At 40.3% G+C, this 19,499-nt stretch overlaps 1 protein-coding gene across 1 annotated transcript; it reads right to left on the reverse strand.

Moving 5' to 3' along the window:
* Positions 1 to 460: 460 nt before the first annotated feature.
* Positions 461 to 18,436, reverse strand: RPA2 (replication protein A2). Its single transcript, XM_007170503.2, has 9 exons — positions 18,161 to 18,436; positions 17,814 to 17,920; positions 13,978 to 14,079; positions 13,169 to 13,282; positions 8,314 to 8,388; positions 7,691 to 7,807; positions 2,699 to 2,806; positions 2,434 to 2,528; positions 461 to 1,268 (listed from the first exon to the last, which is right to left on the reverse strand). The coding sequence occupies exons 1-9, from the start codon at positions 18,168 to 18,170 to the stop codon at positions 1,184 to 1,186; spliced, it is 813 nt and encodes a 270-aa protein (XP_007170565.1). The 5' UTR covers positions 18,171 to 18,436; the 3' UTR covers positions 461 to 1,183.
* Positions 18,437 to 19,499: the final 1,063 nt, after the last annotated feature.

Raw genomic sequence — 19,499 nt, forward strand, 5'->3', positions numbered from 1 at the left:
CCAATGGGTTGACACAGTAGGTATTCAATAAACACTCGCTGAATTAATGAGTAAGTAGTTTTTGATTGCTAAATCATCGAATTAAAAATCAAAAGAAAAAGTGACTTCCACCCAGACCACTGCTATTGCCCCCTTGCCCATTTGAGGGCATTAGCATGGTAACTAGAAAGAGAAGTCCACCACCCATAAAAGTATCCTATCATGCATTCCATATTCAAATGTATATGCTTTTTTAAACCTGTTTTTAGCCATTGTTCTTTCTTTTAGGAAACAATCAAGAATGGACATACTTGCAAATGAACATACTGGTTGACTGACTTTTAAGCATCTGCACAGCTCCCCAGATGGGAACTATCCTGCATGTACAGAAAATAACAACCACATTGTTGTTCATTGTCAGAAACCAAGAGGGTGGAGCCTTCTCCACACAGCTGCTGGTAGATCTCATTTAGAAACACAGTTAAAACAGTTATAGAACTTTTATTTGCATGTTACACCTCATTAACTTATCTCAGAATTAGCTGAGATGATAAAGTATTAATTATTACAGTGTAAAAAAATAAGAACATTTTTACAAGCTACTGCAATAGAACTATTTTATTAAACATATGAATGTACTTATTTTGTACAAAATACATATCTTACTCTCTGCCCCATGAAACCACCATTCTAGAACCCCATGCTTATAAAAACACACTTTGGGCAGCAATTATGACAAGGTGAAAGAAAGTGCAATTCTGAAAGTAACAACACATAACCAAAGTGGGGAACAAAAACAGGCAGAGGTTAGTGGGTTTCGTGGCTAGCTCTCTCCTGACGGGCCCTCGTCCTACTCTTAACAGGAAACAATTTAGGAATAAAAACTCCTGCGTATTATTTCAGTAATACCGCCCAACCCTCTTGGTAGCATCCCTCTTCCAATTCCATTTATCCTGATATTGTAACTAATTTGTAACTTCTTTAAGAAATTCCGCCCTGGTTTACATCCCTGTCAGTTGCCCATATCCCTCTGAGCTTCAAAAACACAGAACAGTAGTTAAGTTTCAAAAGGAGTCAATTGAAACCTTTTATAGATGAAACCTGCTTCCTACAAGTCAACCTGCCAAATATATGCACAGCTGGAGACAAGAGACTGCATAAAAAGTCCAGCTGGAAAATATCTCGGGTACCCAATTAGATCCAGTTATTCTGCGTCCGTGGATTTAAAATGATCATCATCCACAGTGGAATAAATGTGTCCCTCGTTGCTTAGAAAATCCACAGCTTGCCTAGAAAAAAAGAAAAAAACCAAATGCAGAAGAAAGGAAACTGCCTTTTGGATATGGCCAAATATGTAAACTTCACTCATTTCCCTACTTTCTATCTTAGCTGAGAAGAATTCATGGCCATTTTGCTCACGGAAGGCTCTTGCAGGGAGAAACACCAGTAAAATTACAAAACTGAGGTAATCCATGGAGACAAAGGCTTTAGGGCCGCCTTGGATGCCTCTCTCAAGCTGTGTAAAGCAAAGAAAACAGGACCTCACTTCAATACCAGTCTAAGCAAACTGAAACCAGGACCTAAAGCTATAGTTCCAGTTGCATATAATGTCTCCTAGTATAAACAGCTATATAAAAAAAATAGCTCCTCACTCATCCACTGACCCTCTCATTCCCCTCCGGGAAATCAAGTTGCAAGAAGGAAAGGAAAGGTCTTTCTAGAAATGGTATGACACCTTCAGACCCTTAAAGGCCCTCAGGGTCAGTGTCAGTAACATATTTAATAAGAGTAACAATTTATAGAGCACCTACTATCGTGACAGACATTCTGCACCTCACCATCACAGAAACTCTAAGATAGGAATTATTATCCTCATCTTATAGGACAGGAAATGGAATCAGACCTGAGTATTCTTTTCTATCTAGACCTAGAATATCAACTGATTGATAGTAACAACTATCACAAACACCATAATACTCAGTTTGTTTGATTAGTTCATTGGAATCAGGAAGCTGCTTCTCTAACAGGTTATCAGGACAAGGATGTTGGAAGGACTGTCTAATGGCTTCAGGTCCAGATAGTCTGAGGAACACTCTCCACAGTGGGGACAGTAACGCCAGTGCAAATGCACACCTGAGGACCAGGAGCACAGGATCTCATTCCTCCAGACTAAATTCCACAAGAGGTATCTGGTCAATTTTTGCTCAAAATTACATCCCTTCCACATAATGGGACTTAGTATTTGCTGAATGAAAAATGAATGAGTGAAGTGACAGGCAGCACCATCTTTGTGAGTCCTTTTTCTATTCTTCCATGACTGAACAACTTCTCTTTTGTTAGTCAACAGTTTTTTTTTTTTTAATTTTTTAAACTTACTTCTCATTACCGGGAAATCCTGGTGAGGGGAAATGGGTGCAATTCTGGAGCCCTAGTTCACAGAAACCAAATACTCACTTGATTGAGGCTACGGTCATGTGTTGGAGCTGATTCTTGAGATCCTGAAAGTTCAATCCTTCAGGCCTTGGGCAAGCCTTAATCAAATTCAGTACCTGAAGATTCAAATCAGAAAGATTTTAGCAACTACTCTGAATCAGCTCCCCTGCGTAAGCCAGAATCCCTTTATAGGAAAGAAATGAGTCGGGTACTTAGCACCGTTAAGGAAGTAACATAATGTACAGCTGTCTGTGTCTTGCATGTCTGGAGCCACTCAGCTGTTTACCTGGTTCTGGGCCACAGTGAGGCCATTCGTTGGCATGAAGCTATTCCCACCAAAGTTCCCAGCTTCACCCATTCCTGGATTGCTGATAGGCGCTCTCCCTGCTGACGGCTGAATTAAGAAATAAGTTTACAACATTAGTAAATTCACCAATTTAAACACAGTCCTTGCTCTTTTAAATAGCTTAATAAGTAGTTTACAAAAAACAATTTAAGCAGAGTTTTTCTTTTTTTTTTTTGGCTGCGCCACACGGCTTGTGGGATCTTAGTTCCCTAACCAGGGACTGAACCCAGGCCATGTGAAAGCGTGGTTAGAGTCCTAACTGCTGGACTGCCAGGGAATTCCCTAAGCAGAGTTTTCCCAATAACAATTGCTTCCCTTGGAAAGGACAGCTATTATCTAATGAGTATTTCATCGGAAGACAAAGTCATTCTCTGAAGCGTATCACATCAAACAGAGAGAAAGGTACTTCCTGGATCCTCCTTTTCTTTTGTGATGTGACAGGAACCAGAGGAAAAATAGCACTGAGAAGAAAATTACTGAGATCTGCTATAGTGGTATCTATCTCTGGTGCTTCAATCATGCAAGCATTTACTGAGCGTCAACTAGGCATGAAGCATTACAAGGAGAGAAAAGGAGACATAGTTCTCATCACCCTCTCTTTTCTTCTTTTTTACCACCAAACTTTTAAAAAATAATAGATTATAGTCACTGTTTACATTTCCCAGCACTATTTGGATTCTCTCCAAATATACCTCTGAAACTGTTCTCACCAAACTTACCAATGCTTATCAACCAACACAGCCAGTAATCCCTTTCAGTCCTCATAACACTTGACCTCTCAGAAGCAGACACTGCTGACCACACCCTTCTTGAAATGTACCCCTCCCTAGGCTTCCTGACACCATATTCTTCTGGTTCTCCAATTAAGTTTCAAACTATACCTTCTCAGTATCCCTTCTCAGCCTCTTTGTCTACCTGTCTTCCAAAAAGCTGATAGTTCCCCCAGGATTTCATCCCAGACCTCCTCCGAGGCCACAAATCCTTGTTCCCAACCATCTACTGAAGACCTCCACTTAGCTATCTCACGCACTTCAAAATAAAGTTCACTACTTTCCTCCCCAAACCTGCTTGCCCTGGTATATTCCATTTCTATTAGTAAGTCCAAGCCCAGTACTGTAGACCTCGGCCATCTTTGAGTCTCCACTCGCTCACCTCCCCCAGTCTGTCACCACAGCCCATTAATACAACGTTCAGCGGTTCGAATTGGTCCTCATCACCCCTGGTCTCCTGACTGGTGTCTCAGCTGCAAGTCTCTCCTACTCCAACCAACCCTCCTCACTGCTCCAAGTAATAACTTCTGATCATGTCTCTCCTCCAGCTAAAAGCTTTCAGCTGGCTCCCCCTGCTTGTGAAAATAATATAAAACTCCTGGACATTCAAGACCTACCACAACTAGACATCAAAGTCTGTATTTTATTCTTGACCACCCCCTTTCAACACAGGGAATTCTTGCCAGTCACACACATGCCTCTGACATTATTCCGTGTCTGGAATGCCCCTCCCCTCAGCTGCCTGGGAAACACTTCTCATGCTTCAAAGCCCAACTTAGTTGTCACTGCCTTTGTGAAGACTTCCCTGACATCCCCCAGGCCAAAGTTAGTTGTGTTCTTCCTTCTTGGCTCTCACAGCATTTGGCCCATTCCCTCTCATAGTAGCCATCACACTGTTTGCCTGTCACTTTCCCCCATAAGCCCCTTCAGCTCTGCACAGTGCCTGGTGGGCAGCAGGTGCTCAGTCAATGTTTAATTTATTGAACTGAATAAAGATGACAAAAGATTAAATATGTTAAGTACTCATTACAGGTAAAAGAGCATTGTGGAAGCTCATCAGTGAAATCCCATGCAGTCAAGAGACTCATTCATTCAACAAACATTAATTAGGACTTCCCTGGTGGCGCAGTGGTTAAGAATCCACCTGCCAGTGCAGGGGACACGGGTTTGAGCCCTGGTCCAGGACGATCCCACATGCCGTGGAGCAACTAAGCCCGCGGGCCACAGCTACTGAGCCTGCGCTCTAGTGCACCTGTGCCACAACTACTGAAGCCTGCGCGCCTAGAGCCTGTGCTCCGCAACAAGAGAAGCCACCACAGTGAGAAGCCCACGCACCGCAACGAAGAGTAGCCCCCGCTCGCCGCAACTAGAGAAAGCCCGCGCACAGCAAGGAAGACCCAACGCAGACAAAAAAAAAAAAAAAAAAAAAGTTCATTAAATGCCAATGCTTCGAGGTCATTAAAAAAAAACAAAACCAAAATTCAGTCATGGTCTCTTGTTTTCAAGCTAGATGCCTTCACATTGCTTGCTGGTGAAACAGAAGTCCTATTTTATGATCCAGTAATACTGAACTGAACGCTATTTCTTCCCTGGATACCTCTGCTGAAATGACCTCATGTTCTGCTTCAGGTGCGCCCCTGCTCCCATATGTGTATTTTAAGACTTGGTTTAGGCATCACCTCCTCCAGGAGGCCCTTCTTGATGTCCAGGTCAGGACAGGAAACTCTTCTCTGTGGTTCCACAGCACCCTGCAGTTGCCACTCCTCACTGCTTTCACTGCTTAAGTGATCTGAACCCTCAACGCTTAAGGCAAACTCTTTGAGGGAAAGGATTATTTTATTTACTCCTCAATATAACTGCCTATACTCACAGCTTCCACCCATCCTCACTTTAAAACCATTTTTATCATAGAACATTTGATACATATGTATAGGTTATGAAGTATAGTCATAAAATAAACACCCTAAACTTTCTACCCAGTCCCATTCTTTTTTTTTTTTTAATGCCTTTTTTTTTTTTTTTAAGAAATTCACGTTCTTTTATTTATTTATTTATGACTGTATTGAGTCTTCATTTCTGTGCGAGGGCTTTCTCTAGTTGCGGCAAGTGGGGACCACTCTTCATCGCGGTGCGCAGGCTTCTCACCATCGCGGCCTCTCTTGTTGCGGAGCACAGGCTCCAGACGCGCAGGCTCAGCAATTGTGGCTCACGGGCCCAGTTGCTCCGTGGCATGTGGGATCTTCCCAGACCAGGGCTCGAACCCGTGTCCCCTGCATTGGCAGGCAGATTCTCAACCACTGCGCCACCAGGGAAGCCCCAGTCCCATTCTTTTTAACCCACATTTCCCCTATCCGCTGCTGAAGCCTCTCTTCTGAAGATCCATGTTTCCAAATCCGACAGACCTCTCTCATCACCTTACTTGACTTCTAGGCAGCATTCTACAGTTGAACTCCACTCCCTCCTTAAAGTACTCTTTTCAGAATATTCTACAGAATCACATTTCCTGATTTTCCTCCTGCCCAACTGGCAACTTCTTTGACTTTCTCTGGCTCCTGCTGTGGCCTCCAGACTCCTAAAGGTTAGTGTCTCAGAGCTTAGGTCTCTTACCTCTTAACTCACCAGATATCTCGTCTCATCCGAGGCTTTAAATACCATCCACACAATGACTCCCAACGCTCTCTCTCTACCCCTGACCTCTCCTTTGAGTCCCAGCCTTATACAGTCAACCATCCATTCTGGTCTCCATTTGGGTGTCCGACACGTCGCATTTGCTAAGTCCAGAACAGAACTCTGGATTTTACCCTTCAAACCTGCTAGCTTCATCTAGTTACTCAAGCCCCAAACCTAGGAGTTATTTTTGAACCCTCTCTTTTCTTTATATCCTGTATCTAAACCAAAAAGTCCTGTCAGCTCTACCTTCGAAATGTATTAGAATCCAACCACTTCTTACCCAGCTGCTGCTACCATTCCCCAGAATTACTTCTGTTGCTATTGCTGGTGCCTCATAGTCTACTCTCCACACAGCAGCTCAAGTGAGCTTTTGAAAAGGTAAATCAGACCACATCAACTTTCCTAGTCAAAACCTTCTAAAGGTTTAGTGTCAATTAGAAAAAAGTAATCCATACTATGGCCTACAAAGCCCTACACGATCGGGGTCTCGCTCCCTTGCCTACATCCCTGCACCACCTCCCCTGTCATTTGCTTCACTCCAGACAGTCTGGCCTTCTTGTTGGTCTCAAGTATGCCAAGCTTGTTCCAGTCTCATGGCTTCTGACTTTTTATTACCGCTGCTTGGAATGTTCTTCTCTCATTTAAAATTATACCATTCTTATTTCCTCCATCACTGTCTTCTCCTACTCTGCTTAATTTCAGAGTACCTATAGCTACCTAAAATTATATTTGTTTTCTTGTTGATGGTCCATTTCTCTCAAGAATATAAATTTGAGGGCAGACACTTTACCCATCTTGTTCACTGCTATATTCCCAGGGCCTAGAATAATGACTGGCATATACTAGGCTCAATAAATTGAATGAATTTATCTTTGTATCCCCAGTGCTTAGCAAAGTGCTTGGCACAGAACAAGATGCAACAGCTCCAGTCCCTCCTACTGTAACCAGTCCTCCACCTTGCCACTGGAATCATCTAAGGGCACTCTAATACTCAGATCAGCAAACCCATTATGTGGTCCTAGATAGACTCGCCAAATTGAATTTGTACCACAGAAAATGTTGAGAAATTTCGATATGAAGCAAGAAATATAATTGCAGGAACAAAATAATGGCACATAAATTATCCTGTTTAGCCAATAGGTTGGAAGGAAAGCAGCAAAATGCTATCTTAGTTGGGGTTTTTCTCTGAATATGGACTGAAAATCCTGAAGCTAAGAGCTCAGCCGATAATTATGTGTCTACACTTGAAGCTTGTCTTGGCTTCAGCCATCCAAGCCACTGGGGTTAGAGGAACTTGTAATTTTGAGAGGAAAGTGTTTCATCAGGAATAAAGTAACACAGCAAAGCTCACGGAGAAAATTTTTTTTGAGGACTGAATGATGCCTTTCTTGTGGCTCAATCTTCAAAATGTCAAGGAAATCAAAGCCAGAGCACAGAAGCGGTTTATGTTTTTTCAGGGAAGAGAAAAAACGACGAGAATGAAGCTGCTCACCTGGCTGTTGGACTTGCTCAGCATCATGTGTGCATTGACTACTTCCAGAATATGTGTGGTGAACTCATTCATATCCTCCAGGGGCATGATCTTAAAGGCTACCAGACTTTTCTTGTTCTATTAAAATAAAGAGAGAAATGTGAACAAAGAATGAGCACATTCAAGTCAATTTCAGGTCAAAACATTGTGGTTCTTTTCTTGGTTATAGTATTTTACTAAATGAGGAAAATGTGTTATATACTGAAAATTTTTAACTCAGAGTTAATCCAAATACAGTCAATGAAATATAGTCAAAAGAACAAAACTAGCACAGAGATGTTCAATGACTTTCCCAAGGTTATACAACCAAAGTCTAGTCTCCAAATCCAGTGTCCGCCTTCTACACCTGATGAATGGCACAGATGGCAACTGTAGGCTGAGATCTTGTTCTTTCTCTACCTTTCTGTTTGTTTTATATTGAGGAAACCCATTATTCCTTTTGAAGAAGAAAATAATGAAAAAACTTCAATATAACTCCCATTAAATATAGACTTACTAAGTCTTAAGTATCCTAAACTTAGGCATGACCCCAGAAACTGCTTCATGCAGATACATTTTAACTGTCGTTTTTTTCCTGACTTTACCTGAAAAGATCTCAGATGACCAGCCACTTTCACATATGTTTCTGGAGGAACCACAGTGTTTTCACTGCTGGCATCCTAAACAGAAAAAATACAAACACACCACTCAGGTTTTAGTGATGCTGGTGAAATCCTCTTCAAAATTTCTAAATTATGTACAGAAAGAGAAAGTTACAAAGTAAGAGCTGAAGGATCCTAATGTAGCACTACCTAGTTTGCCCTGCCTTTTAGAATTTAATTTTTTAAAAATAAAACCAGGAATTAGAATAAAAATATCCAAGTTCTATGTTATGCACATCAAACAACAAGCAAACAATTATGGCACTCTCATTCAGTGCTCTTAGGCACACAACTTTCTGGTGGACATACTTATTGGCATAGCAACTTTACTTTTAGAAATTTAAGAAAATAAAGAACATGTATTAAGATTTAGCTTTAATATGGTCAACTAATCTATGACAAAGGAGACAAGGATATACAATGGAGGAAAGACAGTCACTTCAATTAGTGGTGCTGGGAAAACTGGACAGCTACATGTAAAAGAATGAAATTAGAACACTCCCTAACACCATACACAAAAATAAACTCAAAATGGATTAAAGACCTAAATGTAAAGCCAGACACTATAAAACTCTTAGAGGAAAACATAGCAAGAACTCTCTTTGACATAAATCACAGCAAGATCTTTTTTGATTGACCTCCTAGAGTAATGGAAATAAAAACAAAAATAAACAAATGGGACCTAATGAAACTTAAAAGCTTTTGCAAAGCAAAGGAAACTACAAACAAGACGAAAAGACAACCCTCAGAATGGGAGAAAATATTTGCAAATGAATCAACGGACAAAGGATTAATCTCCAAAATATATAAACAGCTCATGCAGCTTGATATTAAAAGAACAAACAACCCAATCAAAAAATGGGCAGAAGACCTAAGTAGACATTTCTCCAAAGAAGACATACAGATGGCCAAGAAGCACATGAAAAGCTGCTCAACATCACTAATTATTAGAGAACTGCAAATCAAAACTACAATGAGGCATCACTTCACACCAGTTAGAATGGGCATCATAAGAAAATCTACAAACAACAAATGCTGGAGAGGGTGTGGAGAAAAGGGAACCCTCTTGCACTGTTGGTTGGAATGTAAAGTGATACAGCCACTATGGAGAACAGTATGGAAGTTCCTTAAAAAACTAAAAATAGAATTACCATATGACCCAGCAATCCCACTACTGGGCATATACCCTGAGAAGACCATAATTCAAAGACACATGCACCCCAATGTTCACTGCAGCACTATTTACAATAGCCAGGTCATGCAAGCAACCTAAATGCCCACAGACAGACGAATGGATAAAGAAGATGTGGTACATATATACAATGGAATATTACTCAGCCATAAAAAGGAATGAAATTGGGTCATGTGTAGAGATGTAGATATTAACGCGTATATGTGGAACCTAGAAAAATGGTACAGATGAACCGGTTTGCAGGGCAGAAATTGAGACACAGATATAGACAACAAACATATGGACACCAAGGGGGGAAAGTGGTGGGGGGTGGGGGTGGTGGTGTGATGAATTGGGCGATTGGGATTGACATGTATACACTGATGTGTATAAAATGGATAACTAATAAGAACCTGCTGTATAAAAAAATAAAATAAAATTCAAAAAAAAAAAGATTTCACTTTAAGAGTATTCATCACAGCATAGTTTTGAATACTAAAACATTTTAAACCTACATATCCAACAAAAGGTGCACATTCGTATAATGGGTTAGTTTATACTGTTGCAAATGATAATGCAGAATACTATTCATTGTCTGGAAAGACCTGCTGTGACTCATGGAAAAAAGCTTATTTCCCACATGGGGAAACATATACATCAAAACGTTAACAAAAGTTAACTTGGATAATTATAAATGATTTTAATATTTCTTTTTGGGTTTTCTAGACTATGTACCTATTATTTATAAGAAAAATACATAAGCTGACTCAAAGTTCTTTTTGATTATAAAATACATGACTGTAAAAAAACTAGAATATAGAATCTATGTGTTTAAAAATAAAAAACACCCCAATTCCCATTATCTGGAGATTATCAACTATTTGCATTTCACTCTACCTATTATTTTACATAGCTGTATCTATACCACAGATAAAACTTTGTATTCTCTCAAAGAACATTTTAAAACAACTTGGAACTAATACAACATTGTAAATCAACCATACTGCAATAAAAATTAAAAACAAACACTTGCAAAAAGTAAAGCTGGATCTATACTTCTCTCCTTTTACCAAAATACATCATTTAATTATAAAAAGACTTAATCATATATAGAGATATAAAAAGAAACCACAGAAATTATAGAAGGAAACATGAATTGAAAAATAATCTGAAACGAGGAAAAGCTTTCCAAAGTCAAAAGACAAACTAGAGAAATCATATAATTATGATAACAGGTTACTATTTTTCAGGCTCTTGCAAACAAAAATAAATAACCAAACACTCCACAAATTAATATTGAATAAAGTTAAAAAAAAATCCAATCTCACTAAAACCAAAGAATTACACATAAAAAGTGAGAAAATTCTCAATGACAAGACTATTTTTAAACTATGATACAAAAATTTAAGACTCATAAAACCTACTGTTAGGGTGTGGAGAACTAATGGAGAACTCTCATGCACTAAGTAAATTGGTACCTTTATGGAAGGGAATAAAAAATGTAAAAACGTAAATGTAAGATTCCTTATGTATCATTCCTTATGATGGAATAGGCAGTCACCAAAATTGATGATGTAAATCTGTATTTATTGACATTAAGAAATCAGTTCCACTACGTAGTTTTGAGCAAAAAGAGCAGATTACAGAGCAGTTGCATATCATATTATCCTTTAGGTAAAACTGTAAGCATACATCTCATAAATGTACAGATATGCAGAGAGAAACGTCTGAAAGGTATTTCCCAAAATGTGTTGTAACAGTAGTCATCTTTGGGATGTGGGGTTTCAGGGGATCTTTAAATGTTTATAAGTGAGCACCATACATTTTGTATGAGCATGCAGTATTAGGCATCTCTAGTAACTACCTTCCCCCTTGATGGCAGGGACTGTGTCTTTTGCATTCTTTGTCTACCTGGAACCAAGCAGTCTGGTTCAGAATCAGTACTCCAATAATAACTGTTGAATGAATTCTCCTGTATTTTTCTGAGGTGCAAAAAATAAAGAATGCATAACTATCAAGTTAATTCTTCACAAACGACTTGTGGTTTTTGAAGTGAAAATAGCATACAAAGTATGCATTATCCAAATGTTCTATAAGGAATGTATTTTAAAAACAACATAAAAAACCAAGAGGCCTTCTGCCCAATTAAAAAATAAAAAGGGGGCTTCCCTGATGGCATAGCGGTTAAGAATCTGCCTGCCAATGCAGGTGACACAGGTTCGATCCCTGGCCCAGGAAGATCCCACATGCTGCGGAGCCAACTAAGCCCGTGCACCACAACTACTGAGCCTGTGCTCTAGAGCCCATGAGCCACAACTACTGAGCCCACATGCCACAGCTACTGAATCCCGCATGCCTAGAGCCCGTGCTCTGCAACAAGAGAAGCCATGACATGAGAAACCCGCGCATCACAACAAAGAGTAGCCCCTGCTCGCCGCAACTAGATAAAGCCCGCGCACAGCAACAAAGACCCAACACAGCCAAATAAATAAATAAATAAATAAATCTTAAAAAAATAAATAAAATAATTAAAAAAAATTAAAAGGGTAAAAAGAATATATTTTCTTTAAGTCTATTTTCTCCATGTTTATACACACACTCACATACATGTTGCTCTGCAAAAATGGGGCCACACCATGCATACTACCTTTAACATGCACTTTTCCTCTCAACAATTTATGGTAAACACTCCTTTGTGACAATACATACATTTCTACATCATTTGCAGTATTTTAAAAAATATACCATGATTTAATTAATAATATCCTATTGCTAACATTGAGATTCCTTTTAGTTTTCCATTATTATAAATAATGTGATGATCAACAATCTTACAACTGAATCTTTGCGTGTATCTTTAATTATTCCTTAATGTAAATTTCTGGCAGTGGAGTGCTAGGTCAACATTTCTGTGATGATTTTGATCATTGGCTGATTTTTGAGAAAGGTGATACTCATAACATCAAGGTAGGATGGTATCCACTTCCCCAGACAAACAGTGACAAATCACTCCATAAATTAAGCGCCTACTGCTCTCAATAGAAGTGGACATTGCCATTCTCTTTTCTCCTTTGCCAATTTAGTAAGTTAAAATGGTATCTTAATGTTTAGTAAACTTGCTTTTCTTATTGTTGTTGCAATTTGTATTTCGTCTATTATGAATTACTTGTGCATTTCTTTGCCCATTTTCCTAAGGTGTGGTTGCTTTTTCCTTTTTGCTTTGTAAGAACTTTCAATAATTGAAAATTTAAAATGTTTGTAATATTTTGCAAAAAATTTTCCCACTAATTTCAATATTTACTCAGGGCCCACTATGTAACGGGCACTGTTCTAGGTGCTAGGGATACAGTGCCAACATAAAAATCCTTGTTCTCACAGAGTTTACATTCTAGTGTGTCCTGTCACCTGCCCTTTAACTTTGCTTATAGTATTTTGGGAAGTTTAAAATATTTTAAATTTTTTATGACATCAAATGTATTGGCCTTTCATGTTAGGGTTTCTGCCTTTGATGTCTTGCTTATGTTTTATTTTTATAATAAGATCCGCCTTTAAAAAGTAAGACTAAAAAAGTTCAACATCTCCAAAGTCCCGAAGTAACCCCACCCTGATTCAAAAACAACTACTTACATCTGTGTCAACCCACTGGCGAACATCCATGGGTGCAGCCGTCATGTCATCTATTTTGTAAACAATGTTGGTTGCAGCCTTCTCTGCATTTCTGATTATCCCCACAATAGTGACCTAGACCAGAAGAAAAAAAATTTTGGTTTTCTTGGAAACCAAAGCAACACTTAGGTATTTTTTTTAAAATATTTATTTATTTATTTATTTGGCTGCACTGGGTCTTAGCTGTGGCACATGGGATCTTTGTTGCAGCATGCAGGATCTTTAGTTGTGGCATGTAGGTTCTTAGTTGCGGCATGCAGGATCTAGTTCCCTGACCAGGGATTGAACCTGGGCCCCCTGCATTGGGAGCGTGGAATCTTAACCACTGGACCACCAGGGAAGTCCCTATGTATTTTTTTTTCATAAATTTATTTATTTATTTATTTTAGGCTGCATCGGGTCTTCGTTGCTGTGAGCAGGCTCTCTCTAGTTGCAGTGAGTGGGGGCTACTCTTTGTTGCAGTGCGTGGGCTTCTCATTGCAGTGGCTTCTCTCGTTGCAGAGCATGGGCTCTAGGCGCACGGGCTTCAGTAGTTGTGGCTCGCGGGCTCTAGAGCGCAGGCTCAGTAGTTGTGGCGCGCAGGCTTAGCTGCTCCACAGCATGTGGGATCTTCTCAGACCAGGGCTCGAACCCGTGTCCCCTGCATTGAGGCGGATTCTTAACCGCTGCGCCACCAGGGAAGTCCCCTATGTATTTTTAAATGATGTTAGTTTTATCTCATTCTTCATTCCTATGATTAAGTGACTCTTCCACAAATTATTTTTACTTACCTGTGAAATCTCAACATTTCCAATTTTGAACACTTCATCAACCAGAGTAGCAGAAAGCAGCTGAGATATGGTACAGGGTACAATATGCTGAGCTCGGGCTCTCTGAAAAAAAAGTATGCATACATTCAATTAAGAAAATAATAACTACTGTTCATTTAGCACCTGCTATGTGCCAAGCACTTTACATATATTATAACATTGAATCTTCAAAATGCACCTCATTATCCCTACTTCACAGAGATGAACACCGAGGTTATATAGCTAACAAATGCCACACTTTAGATTTCAAACCCAGGCTTGTCTGACTCCAAAGCTCCTGATGAATGGATAAGTTTGTGCGGTACTAGGGATCACCAAAATGAGTAGGCCAGAGTGCAAACAGCATAAGGAAGATCACCTGCTTCTGGAACAGACTTTTAAAAGGAAACCCCACCTTTAGGAGCTGGTTTTTTATCACAGATGAGATGGTACTCAGAAGGGGTTTGAGAGATGGCCAGCAGAGGCAGAACACTGGAGTTGTTCTAACTCTCATGATAAAATATAACAGAAAGTTAGAGGTATAGCTTTAGGATAGATGTTCTGACAATCAAATGTGAGTATGGGGAAAATGGGATAAGGGCTTGGCCACACTGGACATCTTAAAGGAAAGGGACAGGAGGTGATGGGCAGAAGAGGACACCCAAATCACATCCAGAAGCAGCCTAACACCAGCATAAATTCTTATTTTTGCCTACCGCTGGGCAGAGGTTGTTTGGGGGACATAAAGATGAGTAAAATGGAATAGGATTTGCCTTCAACATACTCCTAACTTAGGGGAGGTAAAAATGTAAATAACGAGCCTGATTTTGATACACTATAGAATGAGATGCTCTATGTAGGATCTCGGAAATATTTTTGGCACTTTCAAGAAGAGGGAGCATTTAGGCTGGACCTTGAAGCACAAGAATTTCGACAGTGAAAAAATAGTGGGTAAGGAATATGCATTATAGGCTGAGGGCAAACACGCACTCTCATAGACTCTTAGAGGGACCATGTACAAGATGGAAAAAGCATGGTGGATTAAAGATTACGGTTCTTCCTGTTGGAGATCAACAGGATGTAACCCAGTAACTGTTCCACATGTAAGACTGAACATAGTAGACTCTTGGTCTTCATGGATTTAGCAGTTGAAGCTTATCCCTGAAGGTCCATGATACTAGCAACATTTCACTTTGCTGAAGCATAATTTTGAATGGTGAGTATTGCCAGGATGGTAGAAAGTAAGCCCAGCCAACTACCAGCACATGTGTCACAACAGGCAGCAGCCAAGCTTGAGGGTAAAGATGATGGCTCTACCACTCAGGAGCAGTGTGCTCTTGGTCACATTTCTCTATTCATCTGTACCTCAGTTTCCTCATCTATAAAACTAGGAATAATAAAATCATTAAAAATCATTATGAAAATTAAATATATGGTGAAGTACCTAGAATAACTGGCACACTGTAAGCACTCAATAAACATTAGGAATTATTAGGTCAGCTATTGTTCCTCACTCTTTATATCTGCAATAGCTTTTAACAAGGATGTAAAGGAATCAACTGTGTTTTTCAATTTTACTTTATAGTATTTTATAAGTGAAGTTATATGCTATATTAGTATTTATATATTTAAAATTTGCTGAGGTCCCAGGATTTAGCTCTCATAATCTACTATATCGTTTTCACCTATCACACCTGAGATTTTCGCTGTATCTTCAGCATAAGAAAACTAAGAGCTACTGTGGTAACAGCAGCAAGAATATTGGCTTTGGAGCCAGAAAGTCCTATAGACCTGTGTTCAAATCCCAGCTCCACAGCCCTGGACACACCACCACCTATTCTATAAAATAAGGATATCTACCCTTTGAGTTGTAAATGAAATATATAATGTATATGAAAACGCTAATCCCAAGCTCCACATGTACTAGGTATTCAATAAATATTATTACTCCTCAGGGAAAAAAGTTACAGATGGGTAATTATTGAGGTGTTAGTAAATACCTTCAAATTCATCTCAAATCACAGCGAGTTCTTGTTTTTTAATGAGCACCTATTATGTGCCAGGAACTGATCACGAAGAGTTTCCAGTTTGTTCCAAACAGATTCACAGAGAGGGTGTCAGCACAAGTACTGATATGTTTAATTTCGAAAAAATTCTTTTCTAGCTGACTATGAACCACTGGCTACTCTGACAGTACTATAAAAAAAACCACCATTTTTAAAGGCAAAATACGGTCAGTATTAGAAATTTCACATGATTCAATCAAATATAACAGGTTTATAGTCGACAGGAAACATTTTAGATAGTGTTTATCTAATTTACTGTGGAAAAGGCACTAGATTTAAACATAAAAAGACCTGGGTTTGCAACTCCAGTTTATAACCATCATTGTTGTCCGAAAAGCAGTCTTAATACACAGCCCCAGGTAGGGATACTGAGATTAAGAATTCTAACAACCAGAATGAAGAAAAATAGTTAAGATAAAGGAGAAACGATGAGAACCAATGAACTATCTTTTGTTTTTTCCTTTACAGCCTCAAGGAAGACAAAGTTAGAGGACTTGGAGTCCCCTCTGGTCTTCCTGGGAAAAAGAAAATTACAATAGACAGAAGTTGCTCATCAGATTTTGGATTTGTGCAGCATCATGTGTGGACTGTCTAACTAGCTATGCAAGCTCAGGTGTCCCTTAATCTCTCTGAGTCTCTGTTGTGCAATGCAGTAAATAATAAATAACTCACAGGGTTATATAAAATAATCATATGGAAAATATAAAGCAATGCCCAAATGTATGGGAATTATCAATGGATTTTTTCCCACTGACACACCCTTGTGGATTAACAGTTTAGGTAAAAGCTTATCAACCTGGACGTAAAACACAGAACCTACTAATACTGAGTCTTAACACCAAATCCTGTATTTTTTTTTTTGTTTTTTAGATAAATCCTGTATTTTTTAAAGGATGAAATCAACAGCAGCTATTAAATTGAAACTCATTTCTGAAAGAGTGAATAACAAGCATTTGGACAGCTTTTTACAGGTCACTTTCCTATACATTACCTTATTTATCAATTCTCAGAACCACCCTGGGACATGAGTAGTACTAGTACTATTATCAGATGAGAAAAATCAAGGGCCACCAAAACCAACGGTGCAAGCTGCTTCGCTAAACTCACACCACCAGTTAAAAGGCAAAGTTGATTCTGGACACCATGTATTCTGGCTCCAATGCTCAGGTTCTTTTTTAATAATACTCTCTGCGACCATTTACTGAAAGCAACTCTGGGGCAGGTGTAATTATATATATCATAATATTAAGTCTCACAACAACCTTGTAAGGTATCTGTTATTAATCCCATTTAGTAGGTGCCAAACAGATTTCCAAGAAGGTATCATTTGTCCAATGATACCCTGCAAGGAGTGTCAGAGCAATGGTGGATCATAGATCCACTAGACTTCAAACACCATGTTCTTTCCACCGCATTAGAGCACCTCATTACATTTCATTTAAAAACGACTTCCAATACATGAAGAATGTAAACTAGGCTCTACAAACAAGTTCACTTTTCCCACAAGGTTGATTCATTAGTTCTATTGGTAAATTTCAAAATAAAGCCAAGGAAACAATGGATGCAAAATTAGGGGAATTTCATTTTTCAAAATTACAGCACTCAATTATAAGATTCGGTAAGATAATAATTGACAATTATGGTTATCAGCTCAAGTTTAACACCCTTCCTTCATCGCATAAATTTTCTCTCACAGATGAGTCAGTAGCTTCCGGACAGTATAAGATAAAACGAAGTACGCTTTCAACCTACAGATTTCTTTTCGGCCTGGGAAGGTGTCGGTGATCCAAAGCCCCCAGGGGACTGTGTGTAGCCTCCGGCTCCCCCAAAAGAGGAACTGCTATAGCTTTCAAATCCACCTGGTTTTAAACAACAGCGGTATTAATACCTGTTCCGTCCTCCAAGCCTCTGAAAAATCCACAGGACCCCCCAGACTTCACCCTAGCCACTTCCAGCGTCTCCCTAACCTTCCCCCGACCCCGCACGCCCCCGCGGCCGGCCCCCGCCCCTCCCCCACCCCCGCCGCCACAGGCCTCTCCCACCCAGCCCCTTGCTAAATCCTTCTTGCGAGTCTCATAATACGCCCCACTCATCATTACTGGTCCACATCTTCGTCACGATTCCCTCAGGAAAGAGTTCCAGAAGGTTCCGGCCTGGTGGGTTCCCCTAACCGCCTCCGGACGCTCCGGCGGCCGCTCCGCTATATCTACTTTTCGCAGGAGCCACAAACTCCTTCCCGCGAAAGACGGAGCCAGTCAGCAGCCAGAACTCTTCTCGCTTCAGCCAATCAGTGCTCACGAATCTTACGCCTTTTCCCGTCTTCTCCAGCCGCGTTCCTGAAAATGCGCACTCTGCTCCCGGGAGGGTCGGAAGCCTCTGCGGCCATCGTTACTAAGGGCAAAATAGACTGCGCAAGCGGAAGTGAGGCTGAGGGACGCTGTGATAGGACGGTGTCTCAAAAAAATAACTAACGCATCTCAGGCCGTGTAATCCCACCCCCGTGACACCTTACATCACTTCCTTTGTACGGCCTCCTCCTGTTCCCGCCAAACTCTTACCAAGCGACGCGTTAATCTAAAGGGTTGTAGTAGAATTCCTGCTTCCGCATCTGGGCCTGGCGATCACGCAGCATTTGCGCACCCGGGGAAGTCACCGTAGTGGCTTCACGGTACCTCGTGGAGTTGCATGTTCTTTTCCTTAAAAAGCCAAGTTCAGTTCTTTTATTGCCACCTCCTCGTCCTGATTTTCCCCAGTGAGGCTATGAGAAACCTACACCGCCTTTTCCAGGATGGCAGAAGATCTGAGAATGACATCCACCGAACCTGTTCCTCACCCCGCTCTAATCCATTTTCGCATCCTCGGTTGCTTCAAGTATTCTTCATATAACACAGTTGTGTCCCTACTATAGAGAGTGGAACACGTCTGTCAGTTCTTTGCTGTAAATACTATTATATTGTTAGGACTCCTCCTCCCTCCTCCAATTAATTTATTGAAAAAATATTTATTGATGTCTCTTTTGTTCCCAGCTCAGTGCTGGCCACTAGGATTCAATGGTAAATAAGATAGACATGGTCCCGGGCTTTGGGGCCATTGTATTTCCTTTTGCTAAAACTGCAAGCACTGTTTTTCGTTTTGGCTGCATTGGGTCTTTGTTGCTGCTGCGCGGGCTTTCTCTAGTTGCGGCGAGCGGGGGCTACTCTTCGTTGTGGTGCTCGGGCTTCTCGTTGCGGTGGATTCTCTTGCTGCGGAGCACGGGCTCTAGGCGCGCGGGCGCAGTAGCTCCACGACATGTGGGATCTTCCTGGACCAGGGATCGAACCTGTGTCCCCTGCATTGGTAGACGGATTCTTAACCACTGTGCCACCAGGGCAGTCCCTCAGGCACTGTCTTAAATATTTTACATTAATTAACTCAGTCCTGTGAGGTAGGTAAATACTG

This window comes from Balaenoptera acutorostrata, chromosome 1, assembly GCF_949987535.1.
Source record: "Balaenoptera acutorostrata chromosome 1, mBalAcu1.1, whole genome shotgun sequence".
Classification (NCBI taxonomy): Eukaryota; Metazoa; Chordata; class Mammalia; order Artiodactyla; family Balaenopteridae; genus Balaenoptera; species Balaenoptera acutorostrata.

Excerpts from the sequence above, each read along its gene's own strand:
- RPA2 (XM_007170503.2), bottom strand. Across the intron at positions 2,807-7,690 it reads TGAGCAAGTCCAACAGCCAG|CCGTCAGCAGGGAGAGCGCC; the intron begins GTGAGCAGCTTC and ends TTCTTAATTCAG. Across the intron at positions 1,269-2,433 it reads ATGACCGTAGCCTCAATCAA|GCAAGCTGTGGATTTTCTAA; the intron begins GTGAGTATTTGG and ends CTTTTTTTCTAG.